General features: G+C 33.3%; 1 protein-coding gene across 6 annotated transcripts in view; it reads right to left on the bottom strand.

Annotated features, from left to right (window-relative positions):
* Positions 1-1,029: 1,029 nt before the first annotated feature.
* The window catches only part of LOC148313203 (uncharacterized), a 56,212-nt gene continuing 38,648 nt past the window's right edge, over positions 1,030-18,593 (bottom strand). For all 6 annotated transcript variants that reach the window (XM_088266714.1, XM_088266697.1, XM_088266680.1 and 3 more), the window contains 5 exons: positions 13,606-13,809; positions 8,467-8,608; positions 5,793-5,992; positions 4,523-4,675; positions 1,030-3,120 (listed from right to left, as the gene is read on the bottom strand). In XM_088266714.1, coding sequence (XP_088122840.1) covers positions 1,686-3,120; positions 4,523-4,675; positions 5,793-5,992; positions 8,467-8,608; positions 13,606-13,809 — 2,134 coding nt within the window. In that variant the 3' untranslated portion in view covers positions 1,030-1,685. The remainder of the gene's footprint in view (positions 3,121-4,522; positions 4,676-5,792; positions 5,993-8,466; positions 8,609-13,605; positions 13,810-18,593) is intronic.

Raw genomic sequence — 18,593 nt, 5'->3', positions numbered from 1 at the left:
TAAATGGGATTTTTTAATCTTCCTCGATACAATACATCATTTAGGTGCTTGGGAGGAAATATTAACTGATATTTTTTATTCCATTATGTGCATAGGGTTTATCTACATTTGAGTCAGCTTGGAGAAATAGTCTTTTTAAATGTTAGTAAAATTCGTTGCTTCTATTATTAATAAATAAATAATTATTCTTCTTAATACATAAATATACTCTATTGGAATACTATTTGTAATATAGTTGTTGGTTCTGCAATATGGGGTATATTATTTTATAAATACATTTGTCAATAAGTTAATTGAAAAAGTTTTGTAGTTTAAACACATTTTAAGGTTGCAATTACTTCTACTGCATAGATAACAATTTGCCTTAGAAGTTTGCGGTTATCGAAGTGAAAATTGATGGTAATAAAAACTTTTTTCACTAATTTTGATGGCACTGGCACCAACTTTAAAAAAAAACATAATATTTAATGATAATCGACAGTGAAAATTTTGTCATCAGCATGTATTTTTGTCATACTTAACAGATTTAACGAATTATGCTACAAACAGCAATATGTAAAACAAATTAAACTAAACATTATAATTTACTTTTAAAACGTCCCTGTTTGCCATGAATATTTATTTTATAAGAATCACTATATTAAGTAAATAATGTATATAAAATTAATTGATATGTAATAAATTATTCATATCTACAATATTATTGAAATGGAACATAAGTGTTTTGTAACGGGATGATAAAAGTCAAATTGACAACTTTTTTTCAATTATACAAATAACAACTAGAATCAAGGCACTGAATCTAGGCACCAAATATTTGTGCAATTGTGGTTTTGATATTCTTTATAAATGAACAGTTGTCAATATTAATAATTTTTCAGATTCTTTAAAACATTTGAAACATTAAGAATACATTTAAATAAATATGATTTAAAAAGTGTACTATCTAACGTTCGAATACCATACATGTAGCCCAAAAATATGTAGGCAAATACATAAAATATATAATGAATACTTTTTTTAACTTAATTTTCTTTATAAATTAAAAATAGCACATAGTAGATTCGTTTTAATGGGCACTCTGTTTTCTATTTTCTTTGAATACAGAAGATCCTCTTAACGCAGGGGATACATTCCAACAATTTCCAGGGCTAAATGAGGTCATTGTGATGCGTAAATACTTATATTTAAATATGTTCTGTAACAATATCAAACTTGACGCAAAAGTACATGCCAGTATCAAAGTAATAAAAGGATTACCAACACTGCGTGTCATTTTGGGGATTTTAAATAATATTGCATAATGTCTTACTGTACATGTCATTTTTATAAAATACTTTAAAATTAAAATCATTTACATATATTCCAGTCAAATTGATCTTTAAATATTTTATGTGATGGGCATGGCAAATAACTAAAAAAAAAACATATTACATTTTTTTTAAACATTTGAAGCTATAAAATTTTCAGATTACCTGAGAGTGTAAAAATCATACTTATATTTTGTAATAAATTTTATTTATATAGCACAGTTATAAGACTAGCTTTTCAATGTTTATAACCTTACTTGAAACTTGGGTAAACATGAAATAAGTACATATTGGCATAGACCATTATTTTATGTCATTTCACTCTTTTTTACTACTGAATCATCATGTATAATGGTTGTCCTCCGGGTAATGATTTCACTTGTAACCATTGGACGCCAAAGCTTCTTGTTTCTTCTTCACGGATGAGCTCACAGAAGATTGCTTTCTGAAGAATGTGTTTATGGTGTTCATGGACTTGGAGGCGACTTGCTCCGCCTCGGACCATTCCATAGAAACAGATTTATGTCTGCCGGAATGGAAGTTATTACTCGTCGTGCTTTGGCTTTCGTCCCATTGGTCTAGTAAATGTAGAAGCAAATCTTTAGTATTGTTAGCGTTGTTTTTAACGTCTCCACTATCATCAGTCTTTTTATAAAAGTGTTTAACCTTTCCGCTCGAATTGGAGCATTCACCATTTGAATTTGAGCTCACGAACTTGTCGATTCTCTCTCTGCGCTTATTAAACTCGCTCCCGAACATGGACTTCTTTTCTGTAGGCGATATCGGAACATCTCGGCTCGAGTTTGTTATTTTAAACTTTCGTCTCCACGGCATATTGCTAAGCATTGCGCTGTCACTATCTTCCGATGTTTTATTAAATACTGACGACGAAGCGGATTTAGAAATAGAATTAGTTACACCGTTCAATTTGGTTCCTTTGTCGGTATTTCCATTGAAAGAAGTTGTGACTTTAGAAGACGATGAGCTAGAAGTTTGTTTTTGCGATGTGCTGTTAGGACTTTGTTTCACCGTTTTTGATTCTAAAGTATAGCTCGTAGAAGATTTTTCTCCATCTTTAGTCTTCGCAATAGACGTTTTAGCAACAGCGGTAGAATTTTTCGTATCCAATCCGCCATTTGAAGTGGAGCCAGATTTTATAGAACTAGTTAAAGCGTATCCATTAGGAATTTTCTCTGTAACATTATCAACTTCGTGAGTGACTTGGTTATTGATCTTCTCAACATTATTATTGACTAGGTCTGTATTCATATTCGATAGCATAAACAGGCGATCGGATAATTTTTTTATTTCTTCTGCTAGATTGACTCTGAGACTGACATCTGCCTTTTTATGTATAAAACAGGAGCTGTCGGAAGCTCTTCTCTCCAAACTGTGCAAAGAGTTATAGGAAGGTCTTCTGTTATCATTATCCGGACCGAGAACGTTATCGTTTCTGTATAATATATCTTCGGATTCTATAACAGAATCGGGAGAACTGTTGATGGAGCCGCAAGGAGATGGGGAGCATCCTCCTAATGATTGTTGAGAGGCGGTTCTTTCGATGCCGTTGCAGCTGTTTAAAGATACGCAAGGAGTAATTTCGTGGGTGGCGACATCGAAAAGGTACGGCGAGTTGGGATGTTCGCTCCATCTTTCGACAAACAATCGAAGGTTGTCTTTGGTGACGTCCAGAGCATCGGGTTGGTGTTTCGGAGCTACTATCACCGGAGCCTGGGGTCCCTTCTTTTCTGGAAGAGGTCTCCTTACCAGCCACTTGTGAGCGATGCACTGCTGAGCGGTCATCCTGCCCCTGAATCATAAAGACAAAGACCCATACTTTAGATATCTATCCACTCAATTCTAAGGGTTATTTTGTGGCAAAAGACTACTTCTAACGTACGACAAACAAATAACAAAAGGTGAAAACAAAACATAAATATTAATTCTACTCAAATAATAGATCGATATTATTATTTAATTTATATTTATACACATTTCTACATTGAAGACAAAAGCCACGTTTACATCATGATTGTGCGGTTTGAGAGGGAAATAATTTACAATTTACGAACGCGGGGATAACACTTATATGGGCCTTTGTCATTTATGGACAGGTTAGCAGTTTGTTTGAACACAATATTATTGTGATTTAACTTTCAACGTCCAATAAAAATATTAATAATGCAATTAACACATGCAAATAATTAATAACTGAAATGGATGCTTTAAACTCAAATCACATATTGACACTGATGTCAGACATGCAATTTTGATGTAAAAAGATATGACATTTATGAAATCATTGTTCGGTATAATAAATAAAGAAATGTGTAAATTTGAATATCAATGAGTCGTGTTATGATATTTATTTTGCAAATAAATACTAAATAATGTGTTGCTATGAAAGTGTTGAGAAGAATGGAAGGTTTTCACAACTCTTTGAAAGCACAAATGTTTCATGAAAATATTACAGGTGCCTATTACAATTTTATACAGGGTTACAAAGACAAAGTTTTAATGGATTGTTAAGTTTTACAAACATTATTTTTGGTACATATATGCTGAATGGTCCATATTCCAAATTATCCACATTGATTTGAAGGATTTGGTGTACTTCGTCATGCCATGTACCCTTTCTCAGTTTCTTCTTCCAGGCACATTCGCTTTGTTTCACCATTCGTTCATCATTCATTTGATCTACATGTCCAAACCATAATACTCCTTTCTAAAATTGTACTTTTCAATATTGATAATAATGAACATATTAGCTAATATAGATATATGAATATATAAACGAACATAATAGCTAATAATGTCAGCCTTGAACCTTTTGTATTTCTAAAAAAACATGTTGACATCTATCATACATTTTGCTACATACATATATGCCTGAGAGATCAAATTTTTACTGCAATCAGTCTGCTTATATTACCTTTATGCTTCACTTCCACACATTAGGATTGATTAAGCACTAACAGTATACCACTGATTTGTATGTATTGACAGTATACTCTGTTTACTCTACAGAGGATAGCCCTAGCATACACCCTACATAATTTTTCATCTGTTAGTATGTAGTCGTTAATTCTAGTATGTTAGGTTAGGTTAGGTTAATTACGCATTCACCATATGAAATTTCTCATTTGTTTGTATGTAGTCATTAATACTAAGTTAGGTTAGTGACAGTGTAAGTAATAAAATAAGTTACTTACTGTTTGTCTTTGACTAGAAGTTTTTTGATAAAATCTTTGGCATCTTCGGAGATCTCATTGAAGGCTTCATCGTCAAAGTCGTATTTGGCTATTGTCACATTCGCCATTGTTTCTACATCAGTTTCCCCCATAAATGGAGATAATCCTGACAACCTGGAATTTTTTTAAAACATATTGTAAATATCAATAGTTTAGACGAAATAGATTTTTAGAAAGAGGTTTTAATCTTCTTGTAGCCCTTATCTGCAACCAATGGTGCATAAGGCACTAATAATTAAGACAAAGTGTCATCTTGAATGTTAATTAAACATTTAAAGAGATGGAGCTCAGTGTGAAGCTGGATCTCAATGTAGGAGGAAAATTATTTAAGATAATGAAAAAGCAGCAATTGTACATTCAGGGTTGTACTTATAAAAGTTTGCGAATGAGTCCCACGAAGAAATTTATTGTAAAAGTGTAATTCAGAACTTAATTGAAATATTTAATGAGTTTTTTATACCATAGATTAGGTAAATTTGTGATAAATAGTAATTCCCTTAGTACATAAATGTCAGTCAAAAGTCCTCCATGTTCCCAGTTTTTATAGTTTTGAATATTAGTATATTTTCAATATTGCACTAATGAAACGCAGTGGCCTCGCACCATTGAGTGGGGATAAGGGTACGAACAAGAATAATAAAGTTAATAATCCTAAACATTTCAGCTGAGAATGAAACACATTTAAAATCCAGATAACATAAAGAGCAATGGAGAGAAGGATGCTAAACAATATCCCTTAAGGACCGAAAAACTAATGTTTGGATAAGGGAAAAGACCAAGGTGACAGATGTGGGTCAAAGAATCAGGGAACGACAGTGGAACTGGGAGGGTCATGTGGTCCGTATGTTCAGACATCTTCAGGGATAGATGGACGAAAAAGGTGCTTGACTGGAGACCTAGAACAAGACGCAGAAGCATGGGTAGGCCCCAGACAAGACGATACCATGACATGTAAAAAGTGGCAAGCCTACACTGGAAGAGAGTTGTATCCAATGGACAGTAGTCCAAGAGGAAGGCCTTTGTTCAATACTGGACACAAGAAGAAGGCTGAAGTAAGTAAGTAAGCTGGGAATTAAATGACGATCTTCTAAATCAGTAAAATATACTAGGAGGACAGCTCTATTTCAGACATTGTTAATTCTAATCTGTTGCAGATACTGTATTTGATTACAATGGACGGAACCGGATTCGATTCCCAGTTGGACCACCATAAAAGCGTCTGGAAACTTACAGAACATAGCAGATGACTCCGATTGACCACATGTCGGTGCCGAAGCCGATCTGATCGAAGTTAACGACTTCCGGAGCCACAAATTCTGGAGTTCCAAACAAAATTTGTAACTTCTTAGTCGGATCGAACTTCCTGGCCAGACCGAAGTCTATTATCTTTATCCTATTTCCAGTCTTTGTTAGGCAGAGGATGTTTTCAGGCTGAAATCAAAATCATAACATGTAATAATAAACGCTTTTATTTATTTTTCCGTTTGAATATTTGCTCTGGAGAGACATACATGTATGAATATTTCATGCATGTCTTCAATATTCAGGAAAACCAAATATATAAGTCATTAATTTTTATTTTATCCAATTTTGGACTTTCATCAACTTTTTTTCTTGTGGTATTTTAGTGATTTTTCATTAAAATATGCATCAAGTTATGTGCTTTGTGTCATGGAATACTAAACATAACTATCTCCTGTTACCATCTTGTATTAATTGTTTGATAAAGTCATAATTCAAGATAAATAATAATCGGCAACAAAATTATAAAATGTGATACACTGAAGTGATTCTTATACTGAAATTGTTTGATGAATGTTGATTACAATGATAAAGCCGATATTATGAATGGTGTATTTTTAAATATCAAACAATTACTCATAAGTAATGAAACAAAAGGTGCCAAATCATTTTATCACAATGAATTTTTTTTATTGTGTGCTGTTAAAGATTTAAAACTGTCATAATGTTTTTTTTTATCAGTGCATTATGACTGTCAAACAAGGAAAAATGTGATTGCAGAAAAGATGTTTTAAATTGAGTTTATAGCAGGGCAAGCATTATCGGATCAATGGTATGTATAAGTATGGCTAAATAAATGATCTGAAAAAATACTTTATGAATAGATATATATGTAGTGTTTAGTCATATTTTCTTATTTTGTTTTTACCTTATGGTTTTTATATTTTATTATTTGTTATATTTTCTCATTTTTCTGCTTCTAACCTTATGTTTTTCTCATTTATTTCTTTTTAATATGCTTCTTATCCCTATTTATTATACCTGTTTATTGTCTTATATTTTGCCATGTATTAGTTTTGGTTATTTAAACAAAAAATCTTTTTTGTAACTTTATTATTTGTGTTCCAGTCTTGTTAACCTTAATCCCATGTCCCAAAATGAGAAATAGAAATTACTAATCGGAAATATTATATATATGACTTATGTATGTAATATGTTTTGAAAAATAAATAAATAAATGCCATTACCAAATTACAGGATTTTTTTAGGCAGTTGTGCATATTATTTTTCAAATTTTAATAAACATGTTTTGTGTGTTTTGTTTTATGAAGATATACCTGCAAAGCTTCTACTTTTAGAGGCTCGTCAGCAGGTAGGATAGTAAGGATAGGGAAGGTAAATGTGAAAAATACATCACAAACACCCAGAACCAATTGAAGATAAATCTTTTTTGAATTTTATTTTGCAATTGGCGAAAATCAAACCTGCGACCCCAGTTTCGCAGTTGAGCATCTACCCAACTACGCTACGGCACCTGCACGGCTGTCCAAATTTAAAACACAGTAAGGGACATTTTTTTGTAGTAGGTTTTTTTTGCATTTATGGACTAGGTAGACTCTACTTAGTCCAAAAATGCAAAAAAAACCTACTACAAAAAAAATGTCCCTTACTGTGTTTTAAATTTGGACAGCCGTGCACATATTATAAAATCAGATTTTTAAACTATGATGTAATTTACCGAAAACAGGGTTGTTTATTGTTGTATCATACGGTTCTTTTAAACATAATTTTGTGGAAATTTCTCTGTCATTATAAAGCGCCCCATGCATTGGAGGATCTAAGACTGACTGTCGTAAAAATCACGATTCATGCTTAACTTAACGCAATAATCAAACGAAATACGCTTGACTCGAGATTTTCTTATATTGCGAGAGAGCACTGTCCTCTTTGTTTTATATTAACCTTCAAAGAGGACAGATCAATAGTGATCCCTGATCGGCATCATCCCAAATCAGTCAACTTACAGCTGTTTTCTTACCTTAAAGGATACTAAATCTTTAACTACATTCCTTATCTTTTTTTTTTCAACTATCTTGCGTCCGAGTGACTCTGATATTTAGCTACGGTAAAGCAACACCGCACCTCATGGGTCTACTTAGGCTTAAACTCAATAAGTTTATAGCCTATATCTACTTGTGAGTAGATTTACTCTTTATGTTTATGTTTAGTGTATTCATTTCATTCGAACCCTTATCCGCACCCCAATGGTGCATAGGGCACTGCATCATATAAATTCACTGTTATCTTGATCGTTAACACACGAAGGAAAGGTGATCAGCCCTCCGGTACCAGTCCAGGGTAAATTGAATAAATATTAGAGTGAAAAAATCACTTTTATTTATTAGACCCCCCTCTGGGAATCAAATCCTGGACCTCCAGAACAGTAGCCGAGCGCGCTGACCATTACACAATGGAAGGAAAGTAAATTCTTTAGTATAACTTCATGTAATTCATAATTTCATGCAATTTTCACTCATGAGTGAAAATTCTAGGCAAAAACACTCGTAATCTTGTTAAAGGCTACATTCCACACTCCACATAAATGATACATTCCACATCACTTAAAACATAAATGTGAAATCTGTAATTGTATATAATAATACCTTCATGTCGAGGTGCAGGATGTTTTGTTGATGAACAAATTCGATTCCCTCGCATATCTGCCTCATGAATACAGTACACGCCTTCTCAGTCAGGACGAAGTCATCATCGATAACCCTTTCAAATAATTCTCCTCCAGTAATTCTAGAATGGAACAAAAAAGTAACATTTAGTAAACAATTCACAGTCTGACCAAGACAAGAAGTTCGTTTTAAAATGACGAGCCTGAACATTTAGCTACATAGCTCGGTACCAATTGTATTCTGACTTATCGATAGTGATTTGCCCGAGCCAAATATTTTGATGTATTTGTTTGTATTGACTAACCCGAGCGGTACTTGGGCAGTCTTCTTTCGGCTTGTTAGTAAAGATTTCCTGCAACAATGAATTTTCTCGACAAAATTCATCTGTTCAATGCTTAATCATTCCTTCTAACCTCTGTCCATACCTAAGTGAGCACGAGATTCAGAGACATCTAGGTTTTTGTCTACTTCGCATTCTCACACACAGCAGAAAATACTACCTACCATTTTCAATTATTTTATTCAATTAATGCTTACAATTTTCCTTTTTTACTTTTAAACCCTTATCCGCACCCGATGGTGCATAGGGCACTGCGTCATATAAACGCAGCGTTTATCTTTATCGTTAACACATGAAGGAAAGGTTTTCACCCCTCCGCTTCAGGCACCAGTCCAGGGTAATATTAAATAAATATTAGAGTGAAAAAAATCACTTATATTTATTTGACCCCATCCCCTGGGAATCGAACCCGGTACCTCCAGCACGGTAGCCGAGCGTGCTGACCTTTACACTACGGAGGGGGACAATTACAATACATATAAATATTGTAAACATGATTACCAATTCAGAGCTGTCAAAACACAATTGTAACAGCTCTGACGGATTGTCAAGATCATATCATTCTTTGTTATATTTATTTTATTATCTAAAAGTGTTATCTACACAATATATTTTATTACCCAACCTTTGATTGCTGAATTAATAAATTAAAATAAAACTGACACTGACTCATAGCTTATTCAGTCATTGACAATATGTGTTAGTCAGGAAAACTCTAGATAATATGTTGTTTGGTATTTAATTATCCCATTCACAGAAAAGAAACGAGAAAAAATTATAAAAAGAAGAGCACTCAGTTTGAATTTTGAATGTCGCGTGTTATTTCCGTCGCCAACAGGTGGCGGGGAATGTGCGCGTGCGCAGACTAACGCGGGAAGAAATAACAAATGAAAACTCCCGCCACGATCGCCGTTCTCGTCCGTTCCTCGAAATTCGTGACGTTTTCTATGAAACCAGAGATAAATTCATTAGGGCTCTGTTTCAGGGTCATCAAAAATATTTTATCAAGGTCGCCACAAATATTTTAGCAGCTATTTTGGGCTGGAAAATTTATTACACGTCGAAAAAGTAATTTAAGACAAATTAAATGCGGTTATATTCGTACCACATGCAAATATGAAAACTATTTTACGTTAAGAAATCTTTAAAATTTAGATGGAATCGTTTGAAATTACCAAGTATTATTGAAAGAAAATTGTACTTTAATTTAATATTGTTATGACTTGTCATCACAAATTATTTTTATATTCATTTTAAACCTGGCTAGACAATAGATGTTCGGGTAAGTTTTGGTATTTTAGAGGTAAAAAATGTTAAAACATTATTCATGGGCCATACAAATCTATCTGAAACTTGAATCTCTGTAGTTTACGGAAAAATGATAAACGAAAGGCATACTTAGTATTCGATATTAATAAATAGCATTAATACATTTTTAAAATCTTAGTTCACAAAATACAAGAAAAAATCATATGGATATTCTCTTGATGAAGTCACCAAACGGGATGTCAAAATTGTGACAATTAGCAATTTTCAATACGACATAACATTGTGCTTAAATCTGGCTTTGAATTCATTATTTGCCTCATTAAATTCTTTTTACAAAAGCAAACTAAAGGAACGTGATATCATGACAAGTGAAAGAACCCATTCAATTTCCCGCCTTACTCTCAAAATCAACATTTGCTTTAAAACCAAAAATTCTTTTAAAATGCATTTGACTTATACAGGTATATTGATGTTGGATAAAGAAACGCGACCGTAAACATGTGTGTTCATCCTTCATAAAGATGTTTTCGTATTCATTTTTCTTTTTACCTAAATATACGAATTTCAAGGCGCAAGCCTTTGAGAATAACGAAGTAAAATGTTTTTGATATCTCAACAAGATGAAGGGAATATTGAAGTCTGGGTGTTAACAAGGCTTAGGCCTGTCAATAACTGGTTCGAAACAGTTTACGAAGTGTAAAACGATAGGTGGCAAACCCTGTAATTATCCATACTTCATATTGACGTCTCAATAAACGATATTAATATTTAGATTTATTTTATAATTACTCTATGTATTTACTAATGATCAAAAACGACAAAATGCGTGCGTGGGTACATGTAACAATATAAAATATTACATTCATATAGCACTACTAAGCTAATTATAAGAATCTACTTAAAATAATATTTTGTTATATATAAATAGCTCCCAAATGGATTTTTCTCCTTTCAATGTCATACTGTACCTATTTAAAATAAAAACTAACTGAAAGGAACTGAAAGGAAAAAGCGTAGATTGGTATATCTCTATGACATAAGTCGTTTTGTCGCGCGTATGCAATACGTTTATTTATTTATATGGCATGAATTGTTTTGTCACGCGTACGTGATACGTTCGTAGATTTAAGGTGAATTTTCTCATGCATCCATCCGTGTAGGATAGTTAATACACTTTTTTACTCAATTTGATAGTATATCTAGCATATAGAGAAATATGCGAGACATCAGATGTCATTAGGTGGGGAAGGTAGAAGAAGATAATGGAATGCGCATGTGAGGTGAATGGAACCATCCAGACTCCCGGGCAGACCACCAAAGAGATGGATTGACAGCTGGGAATCAACATGGAGGGTGATCCCGCTTTAAAACAGGCCACACCAAGAATAAGAAGATAGTAAGTATATAGTATATTCATAATTAATAAAATAATATTATAAAAGTTAGCCTTTAAAATATCGTGAAAAATATTTTCATGAATAAATGTCAGAGGTCTGTACGATGTTTAATTTTAAAGATGGAAGTTATGCAATAGTTTAAAATAAAATAAAAAGCTTCTCTTTTCATTCACGTGTTTCAATCCTTAGCCCAGTCAATGAACGTTAGAAAGAGAGAGAGAATACGTAAATAAATACCCTAACCAAAACTAAGATTTTGCATACGTCTTCAAAGTCAAGTGTTGATATACGCAAATATAAATATTCGGTCGACTCGAATACCCTGCGCAACGTCACACCCCATACCAGTCCGCAGCGCCACTGGCTAGCCTGGCCGCTGGCCAACTATTTAGATCGGAAAAATTAATAGAGAAAAAAGACAAATGAACGCGCCTTGCGCGTATCTTTTGTTTTTATTTCGAAGTCCGAACAGAGTCTCATAATTATTAAGCAACGTTGGCAATAATTAACCTCGATGGCTCCCATTACGCGTATTTGCATAAACAGACGCAGGCAAGGCATATTGCCGTGCAACTATGTATGGTAATTATCTTGTGTATTATTTTGTTCTGTAATTAAGACGGTATGATTTCAGTCATCTAAATTGTTTCTTAATCCATATGATAGCATTTAATTAAAGTTTTTAAGCCAATCAGATAATGTATTAAGTATATCAAAAGTGGTGTACCACAAGGGTGCAATTTAGGTCCTTTGTTTACTAGAAAATTGATAGTTTTATCTCCTGTTAAAACTATCCTTGAAGGCAGGATACGGGGGGTGAGGATAAGAAAAAATATCTTTTTTGTTTGGAGATTTCGTTTCAAGGTCAAATATTAACGCAGTTTCTGAATACGGGATTAAGACGATTAATTAGCATTTCACCAGGAAAAAATCATGGCAAGCTTCATTTTAATCCGTATAAACAATCCCTAACAGTTTAGCATATCTCGAGTGAATTCACAAAAACAACGTTGTTCCGGTTAACGGTGTTCCGTGTTCCATTTTGTTTATTTATGTTTTTTATGCGTGAATTGCTGCATCTGTCTAAATAGGCTTTCCTGTTCAAAGACAGAACCAAATTATTTGTGCACATATATTCACATACATGATTGCGCATCAATCGGGTGTAGTTTTTAAATGAAGTGCTTTTTCCTGGATGTTATTGCCAGTATATCGGGATTCGAACAACCCACTTAAACTAGAGAACACAAAATATCATCATTCTTTTATTTTAATTTTTACTGCCGCTAACACATCTGTTTATATTGTTCCAAGTAATTTGCTAGCGTTGCTAATTTTGAAAACAGGACATTGAAAGAATGTGTTGTTGCTATTAAATAACAACCGCCTGTTATTTTCAATTTATACTCATTTATTCTCTATTTTGCAAATGATTAATTTAACAAAATATATATTGGCAAAGCACCCAAAATTGAGTGATACATAAATGATTAAATTGAGAAGAAAATATTATCTCTGCTGTTAAAAATAGTACCTAATTCAAGATGTTAGTTTTCGCATATAATTCAAATAAAGAATAAAATATTATCTCTGGTGTTTAAAATAGTACCTAATTTAAGACGTCAGTTTTCGAATATAATTCAAATAAAGAGTATAATATTATCTGTGGTGTTTAAAATAGTACCTAATTTAAGAGGTTAGTTCTCAAATTGGAAGATTGCTGTCATTCTCCCTTTCTTTCAGCTATTCCTCTTCCTTCCTTAAACATATAGTAACAACAAACCTTTGTCATGACCATCGATAATTGCGTCATCTGTATCCTATCAAATACGATACATTAGAATTTTCTGTCGGGCATTATCGATTGTGTAAATCGCCTTAATGTAACCCGAGGTCCTAAAAGCCCAAGTTGAAGAACTCTGGTCTAGCGAACAATTTCGAAACCTTTGCAAGAGTGAGTACTTAGTATGTTTCTTACATTACTCGAAAGGATAATGCAAATGTTGCATTAATACAAAGCCAAAGTTGATGTTATTAGCATACTATTGAATTGGTCACAGCGCACGATCGATTCAAATTGCATTGTCAACTTCTTGGAATCGTTTTACTTACAGCTCTAACACGACGCACATCAGTTTTCCTGTATCGAAGGCGTCATACAGCTGTATGAGCCTCGGGTGCCTTAGCTGCCTCATGATGTCCACCTCTCTTTCGGCATTTCTCCTGTCCTCTCTCCTTGTCACTCCCACGAACTTGGCAGCCAGTTCCAAGCCCGTCTCCTTCTCTCTGCAGTGGTAGACTGTGCCGAATTTACCCCTGGAAATAAACGAAATCAATCAAAATTAATTGGATGCAAATTGGTTCATCTATTTTTTAGCATACTTGATTCGATACAAATATACAATCGAGGAAAAAATAATGGAATATTCAAATTCGAGTATTGTAGGTACATACTATATACTATGGGTAGGGATGGAGAACCTTATTCGCAAGTGGGTCAAATTTGTTTTTGTTTTTTTTTTTTTAAACCGATTTTGCGGGTCATATAGGTTGAGGAATTAAAACAATCATAAATAAATGCTTTGATACTTGCATTATATCTGTGATAAAAGTTGATTAGAATTTCTGATTCGATTTTAAATGCTGTCATGGGAATAGTGTATAGTCAAATATACCATTGACATCGGTTATATATATTTTTTTGCTTTTTACTTCGTGGCTTGGTTTATCAGATTTTTGTAGATTTCGATGCAACACCTATCCAAGGTGGTATCTTTTTACCTTTTTTTTAATGATTTTTTTTATTTTTTATTAAATAAAATAATAATATCTAAAAGTTCAAGCGGGTAGGATAATTTCTCACGCGGGTCACTCGTTCGCCATCCCTGTACTATGGTATACACAACAACAAACTGTATTACATCATTTTAACCGGCAAGTTTGTATGACTAATTTTAAAAAAACCCTCGTACCTTGTAATCATTCAGTTGTAATGAATTTGAGAGAGTATTTTTTTTAATGAAAATTATTATCTGATTTTGAGGAAAAGGAATACTAAAAAAAAATGTTATTCTTGGAAAATGAGATCTTTTGTTCATTAAAAGCATTGTTTACTTTGTGATATGGTAATCGTGTCGGGTTGTGGTCCCGTGGTTATTGTCGCGGACTCGTAAATCAGAGTTTCTCGGTTCGAACCCACCCTACCACAATTTGATACCTATTTCTAATAATGAACCGCTTAGGCTCACAGAAATAGTATGAAATAAAAATATTTGTGTAAATAATAAAAACACAAATATTTCTCTTTAAAAAAAAATACAATACACATCGTTCATCGTTCACTTTGCATTCATATGGAAAGTGTTAAGGAGAACTTTGTTTTTCCAATGCACTTTTGAAAGAAAAATGCCCAAACGTACCTACATAAATCCTTCTTATGCAAACCTTTCTAACGTCTCTGTTTAAAAATCCATTTATTATGATTATTTTGTTTATTTCCTTCATCGTACAGAAAATTACTATCGTCCTCACTGGATTTTCCCGAGCCGAGGGCGTATTATACAATTATATTCTAAGTTAGTTATTAGTTTCTCATGAATCGTGATCTCGTACACATTTGGACGATGACACAATCTAATTCGTATCTATTCACCTTTTTAATCCAAAAATTAATAGCTCTTTTATAAATGGTAGTGTTAATAAACGTTTGTATAAATAATGGAACAAGATGAAAGAACTACATTGCGAAATACCAAAAGATCCTTTGACTAGACGTGGTATATGGTATATTTGATTTTATTTATTTTCTGCATTACCAAATTTATGGTTTTGTAGTTTGTTATTATTTGTGATTTGTGTATCGTTTAACTGGGAAGTGTTTTCTTGTGATTTGTGAGCAATTTTAAATGAACATCTAAATGTTATTTTAGAGCATGGCCAACCCGCGGCCCGCGGTCATGTGTGGCGAATTTATTACGCTCGCTCTACGAATGCTCGCATCGTAACGTAACACGTTACGACGAAATGGATCCGGTCAGTCCCTACCATATCCGTTCGCACACTCTTCAGCATCGTCAATTTAAGGCAATCTCGAAAAATCTCAAAAACCAGTTAAGGTGTGCAATTTCAACTATGGGAATAGCTTTAGAAAAATTACGTCAACGAAAAGAAATTGAAATCTCGCAGTGAGTGGCCATTGAAAAATGGGTTTTATTTAAAATAAAATTGTAATATTGTTTGATTTATGTGTCCTAATTAATATTGTTGAATGTTAAAATTTTTCAATATATACTTTACAGATACTTTACTTTACAGATACAATATTACTTTACAGATATTTTTTTCTTGTTGGTTCAATGTGTGTTTCCTTCTCAAATCTGATCGTAGTAAAGTTTTTTTTTTCACAGCTACCCTGATTGTACTTTCTGATTACCTCTGCGTTCAAATTATTGATAATCTGTACTTACAAAAAATCAATAAGTATGAAATTCTTTGTCATATTTTTTTCTAATGTCTGTATGGGAAAATTTAGGTTATCGATGCGCCCCGGGTGCGATTTGGGTTGGCCAGGCCTGTTTTAGAGTATAGTAGTAGTTTGACTGTCACGAGTTATAATTCGTTGAATATATTCTCAGCGGAAGTCTATCTCGGAACTCACTGTGATATATTTATTATATTGAAAACAATCTCACAGGGAATTAAGCAGTATTGGTATTTAAACAGTATTTGTGAAGAAAGATTTGGAAGTACTCAAAATACACGAAGATTAGATTTGATTCTACAATAGTAATGTACTAAAATTCTTGTTTCAAAATCGAAAAATATCTCAGATATTTAATGATGCGTTGCCGGAAAACGTGTGGCGAAATAATACTATATTTAAAGCAATTAATTACTAAAATCTCAATGAAATGCCGTATTATAAAATCGCAAGCAGAGTGATTCACGCGATGACACCGCGAGATGCTGACATCATTCAGTTGCAACTCCTTGACATTTCGCCAAACATAATGTCCGACAAACATAAATTGTTTTCTTAACTTCATATGGATTGAAATCTACAAGTAACCCATTATTTTACCAAGTAAACAATACTATCATTTTGAGACCATTGTAATTATTTATACCATTATTACACGATGATATGGAATGTTGAGTATTTCAGGAATCCAAAGAACAATACAGTAAAACCTCGATATAACTGACCTCTATTTAACGAACGGATATAACGGACAAAAAATCCAGTCATATAATTGACTATTCGTCAGATAACGAAGTTCAACTATATTATACACATTTTCGTAATTAATAACAGCAAACTTTTGTTTATTATAAGTAAACTATTGTTTGCTTTTTTTCGTCCGTCTCCAGAGTGTAATGGTCAGCACACTCGGCTACCGTTCTGAAGGTCCCGGGTTCGATTCTCAGGGGGGGATCAAATATATATATAAGTATTTTTTTCACTATAATATTTATTCAATATTACTGAAACGGAGGGCTGATCACATTTCCTTCATGCGTTAACGATTAAGATAACACTGCGTTTATATGATGCAGTGCCCTATGCACCATTGGGGTGCGGATAAGGGTTTGAATGAATTGTTTATATCTAATAACCCCACTATTATTTTTTCGTTGGTTAAAAATTGTTATTCTATGAAAAAGATTATGATATTTTAAAAATTAAACGTTATAATTAAAATGGCCGTTTGTATAAAACACGCTCAAAACATTTTCATTTCATTTTACAAACACACGGTAAAAGTAACACGCGGTAATGGCAACACCTTTAATAGAAACATCCAGCTTCTTCCAGATTCCAGTACCTATCTATCATTTGGACTGCATTTAAAATGACAATAATGGCAATCTGTGACAATGCAGTCGTGAAAAGGGCAAACGTGTTGAAAAAAGTATTTATATTTGTGTAACCTTCAGCGAAATTATCTGAATTATTTGGACAGACGCCAGAAAGATCCGTCCGTTTTTAAGACACAAGTGTGAACACAGAATTATAATTCGAGCTGATAAAATCTGGATATCAATGGGTAATGTTGGGTTTGTTACATGTATTATTGGGTTTATTTAATATTTTGATATTTTTGTAGGTACCCGTTTATTTTCATTTTTATTACTTACAATAACCAACTAACTAACCATCACGCCGTTTCCCGCAGGGGTAGGGAGAGAGAATAGAACGCCACATCACCCTGGCTTTGCAAACATTCTTCGCCTCTTCCACGTTCAAGCATCTCCTCATAAATACATACATACCGCCGATTATTTCAACTTCAAACCTGACCGCTTTCAAGTATTTGACATACCTGATCATGCCAAGTTTTTCTCGATCTTCCTATGTTCTCTTTTCCGGCTACATTCGCCTCATAAATTTGTTTTACCGTTCTTTCCTCACTCATTCGATCCACATGTCCAAACCATCTCAACGCACCTTTCTTAATTTTATCGATAATGCTTATCTCAGCTTTGCATTCCTTCCTTCGTTCACCATTCGAAAATCTGTCATACATCGTTTTGCCGCATTTTTTTGAGAGATCGCATTTCGACTGCATTCATTATGTATTACATAACATAATGTTGCAGAGACAGAAGATAAACCTGGTTGGTCCTGCCCTGGTACTAAAATGACAAAATATCCTTTTTAAACTGAGCAATACCTCCCGCTGCGTTTCTGACCTATTTTACATATATACATTTTATCTTAAATCTCACATTATCGCACATCGCGCAGCAAACAGATCCGTAGCTGTACGTTATTCCCCGATTCGATTCAATAAACGTTTAGCTCGCTCGGTCTGAATTCATAAACAAGAACAAAGAAAGGCCACGATACAGTGTTTGAAATGGGACGCCGAAACAGGTTCGTTGTCTACTCATGATCAGAGATGAAGAATAATATAACTCGAGTGAGGTAATAAGAGCTTCGACAGTAACAACTTGTCAAAGTATAATAATTTTGAATGTTACTAAAATATTAAAAAAAACGATTTATTTTTATTTTTACATAAACTGTATACATTTATTGAAAAAAATTATAAACATATTTAACCTCTACGCTGCTCAATAAAGAGTGTCAAACTTTC

Source organism: Brachycentrus maculatus, unplaced genomic scaffold, assembly GCF_059751285.1.
Source record: "Brachycentrus maculatus isolate JH-2025_06_01 unplaced genomic scaffold, ASM5975128v1 h1tg000017l, whole genome shotgun sequence".
Lineage (NCBI taxonomy): Eukaryota > Metazoa > Arthropoda > Insecta > Trichoptera > Brachycentridae > Brachycentrus > Brachycentrus maculatus.
The sequence above is the reverse complement of the archived record's forward strand: the minus strand, read 5'-3'. Positions and strand labels throughout refer to the sequence as shown.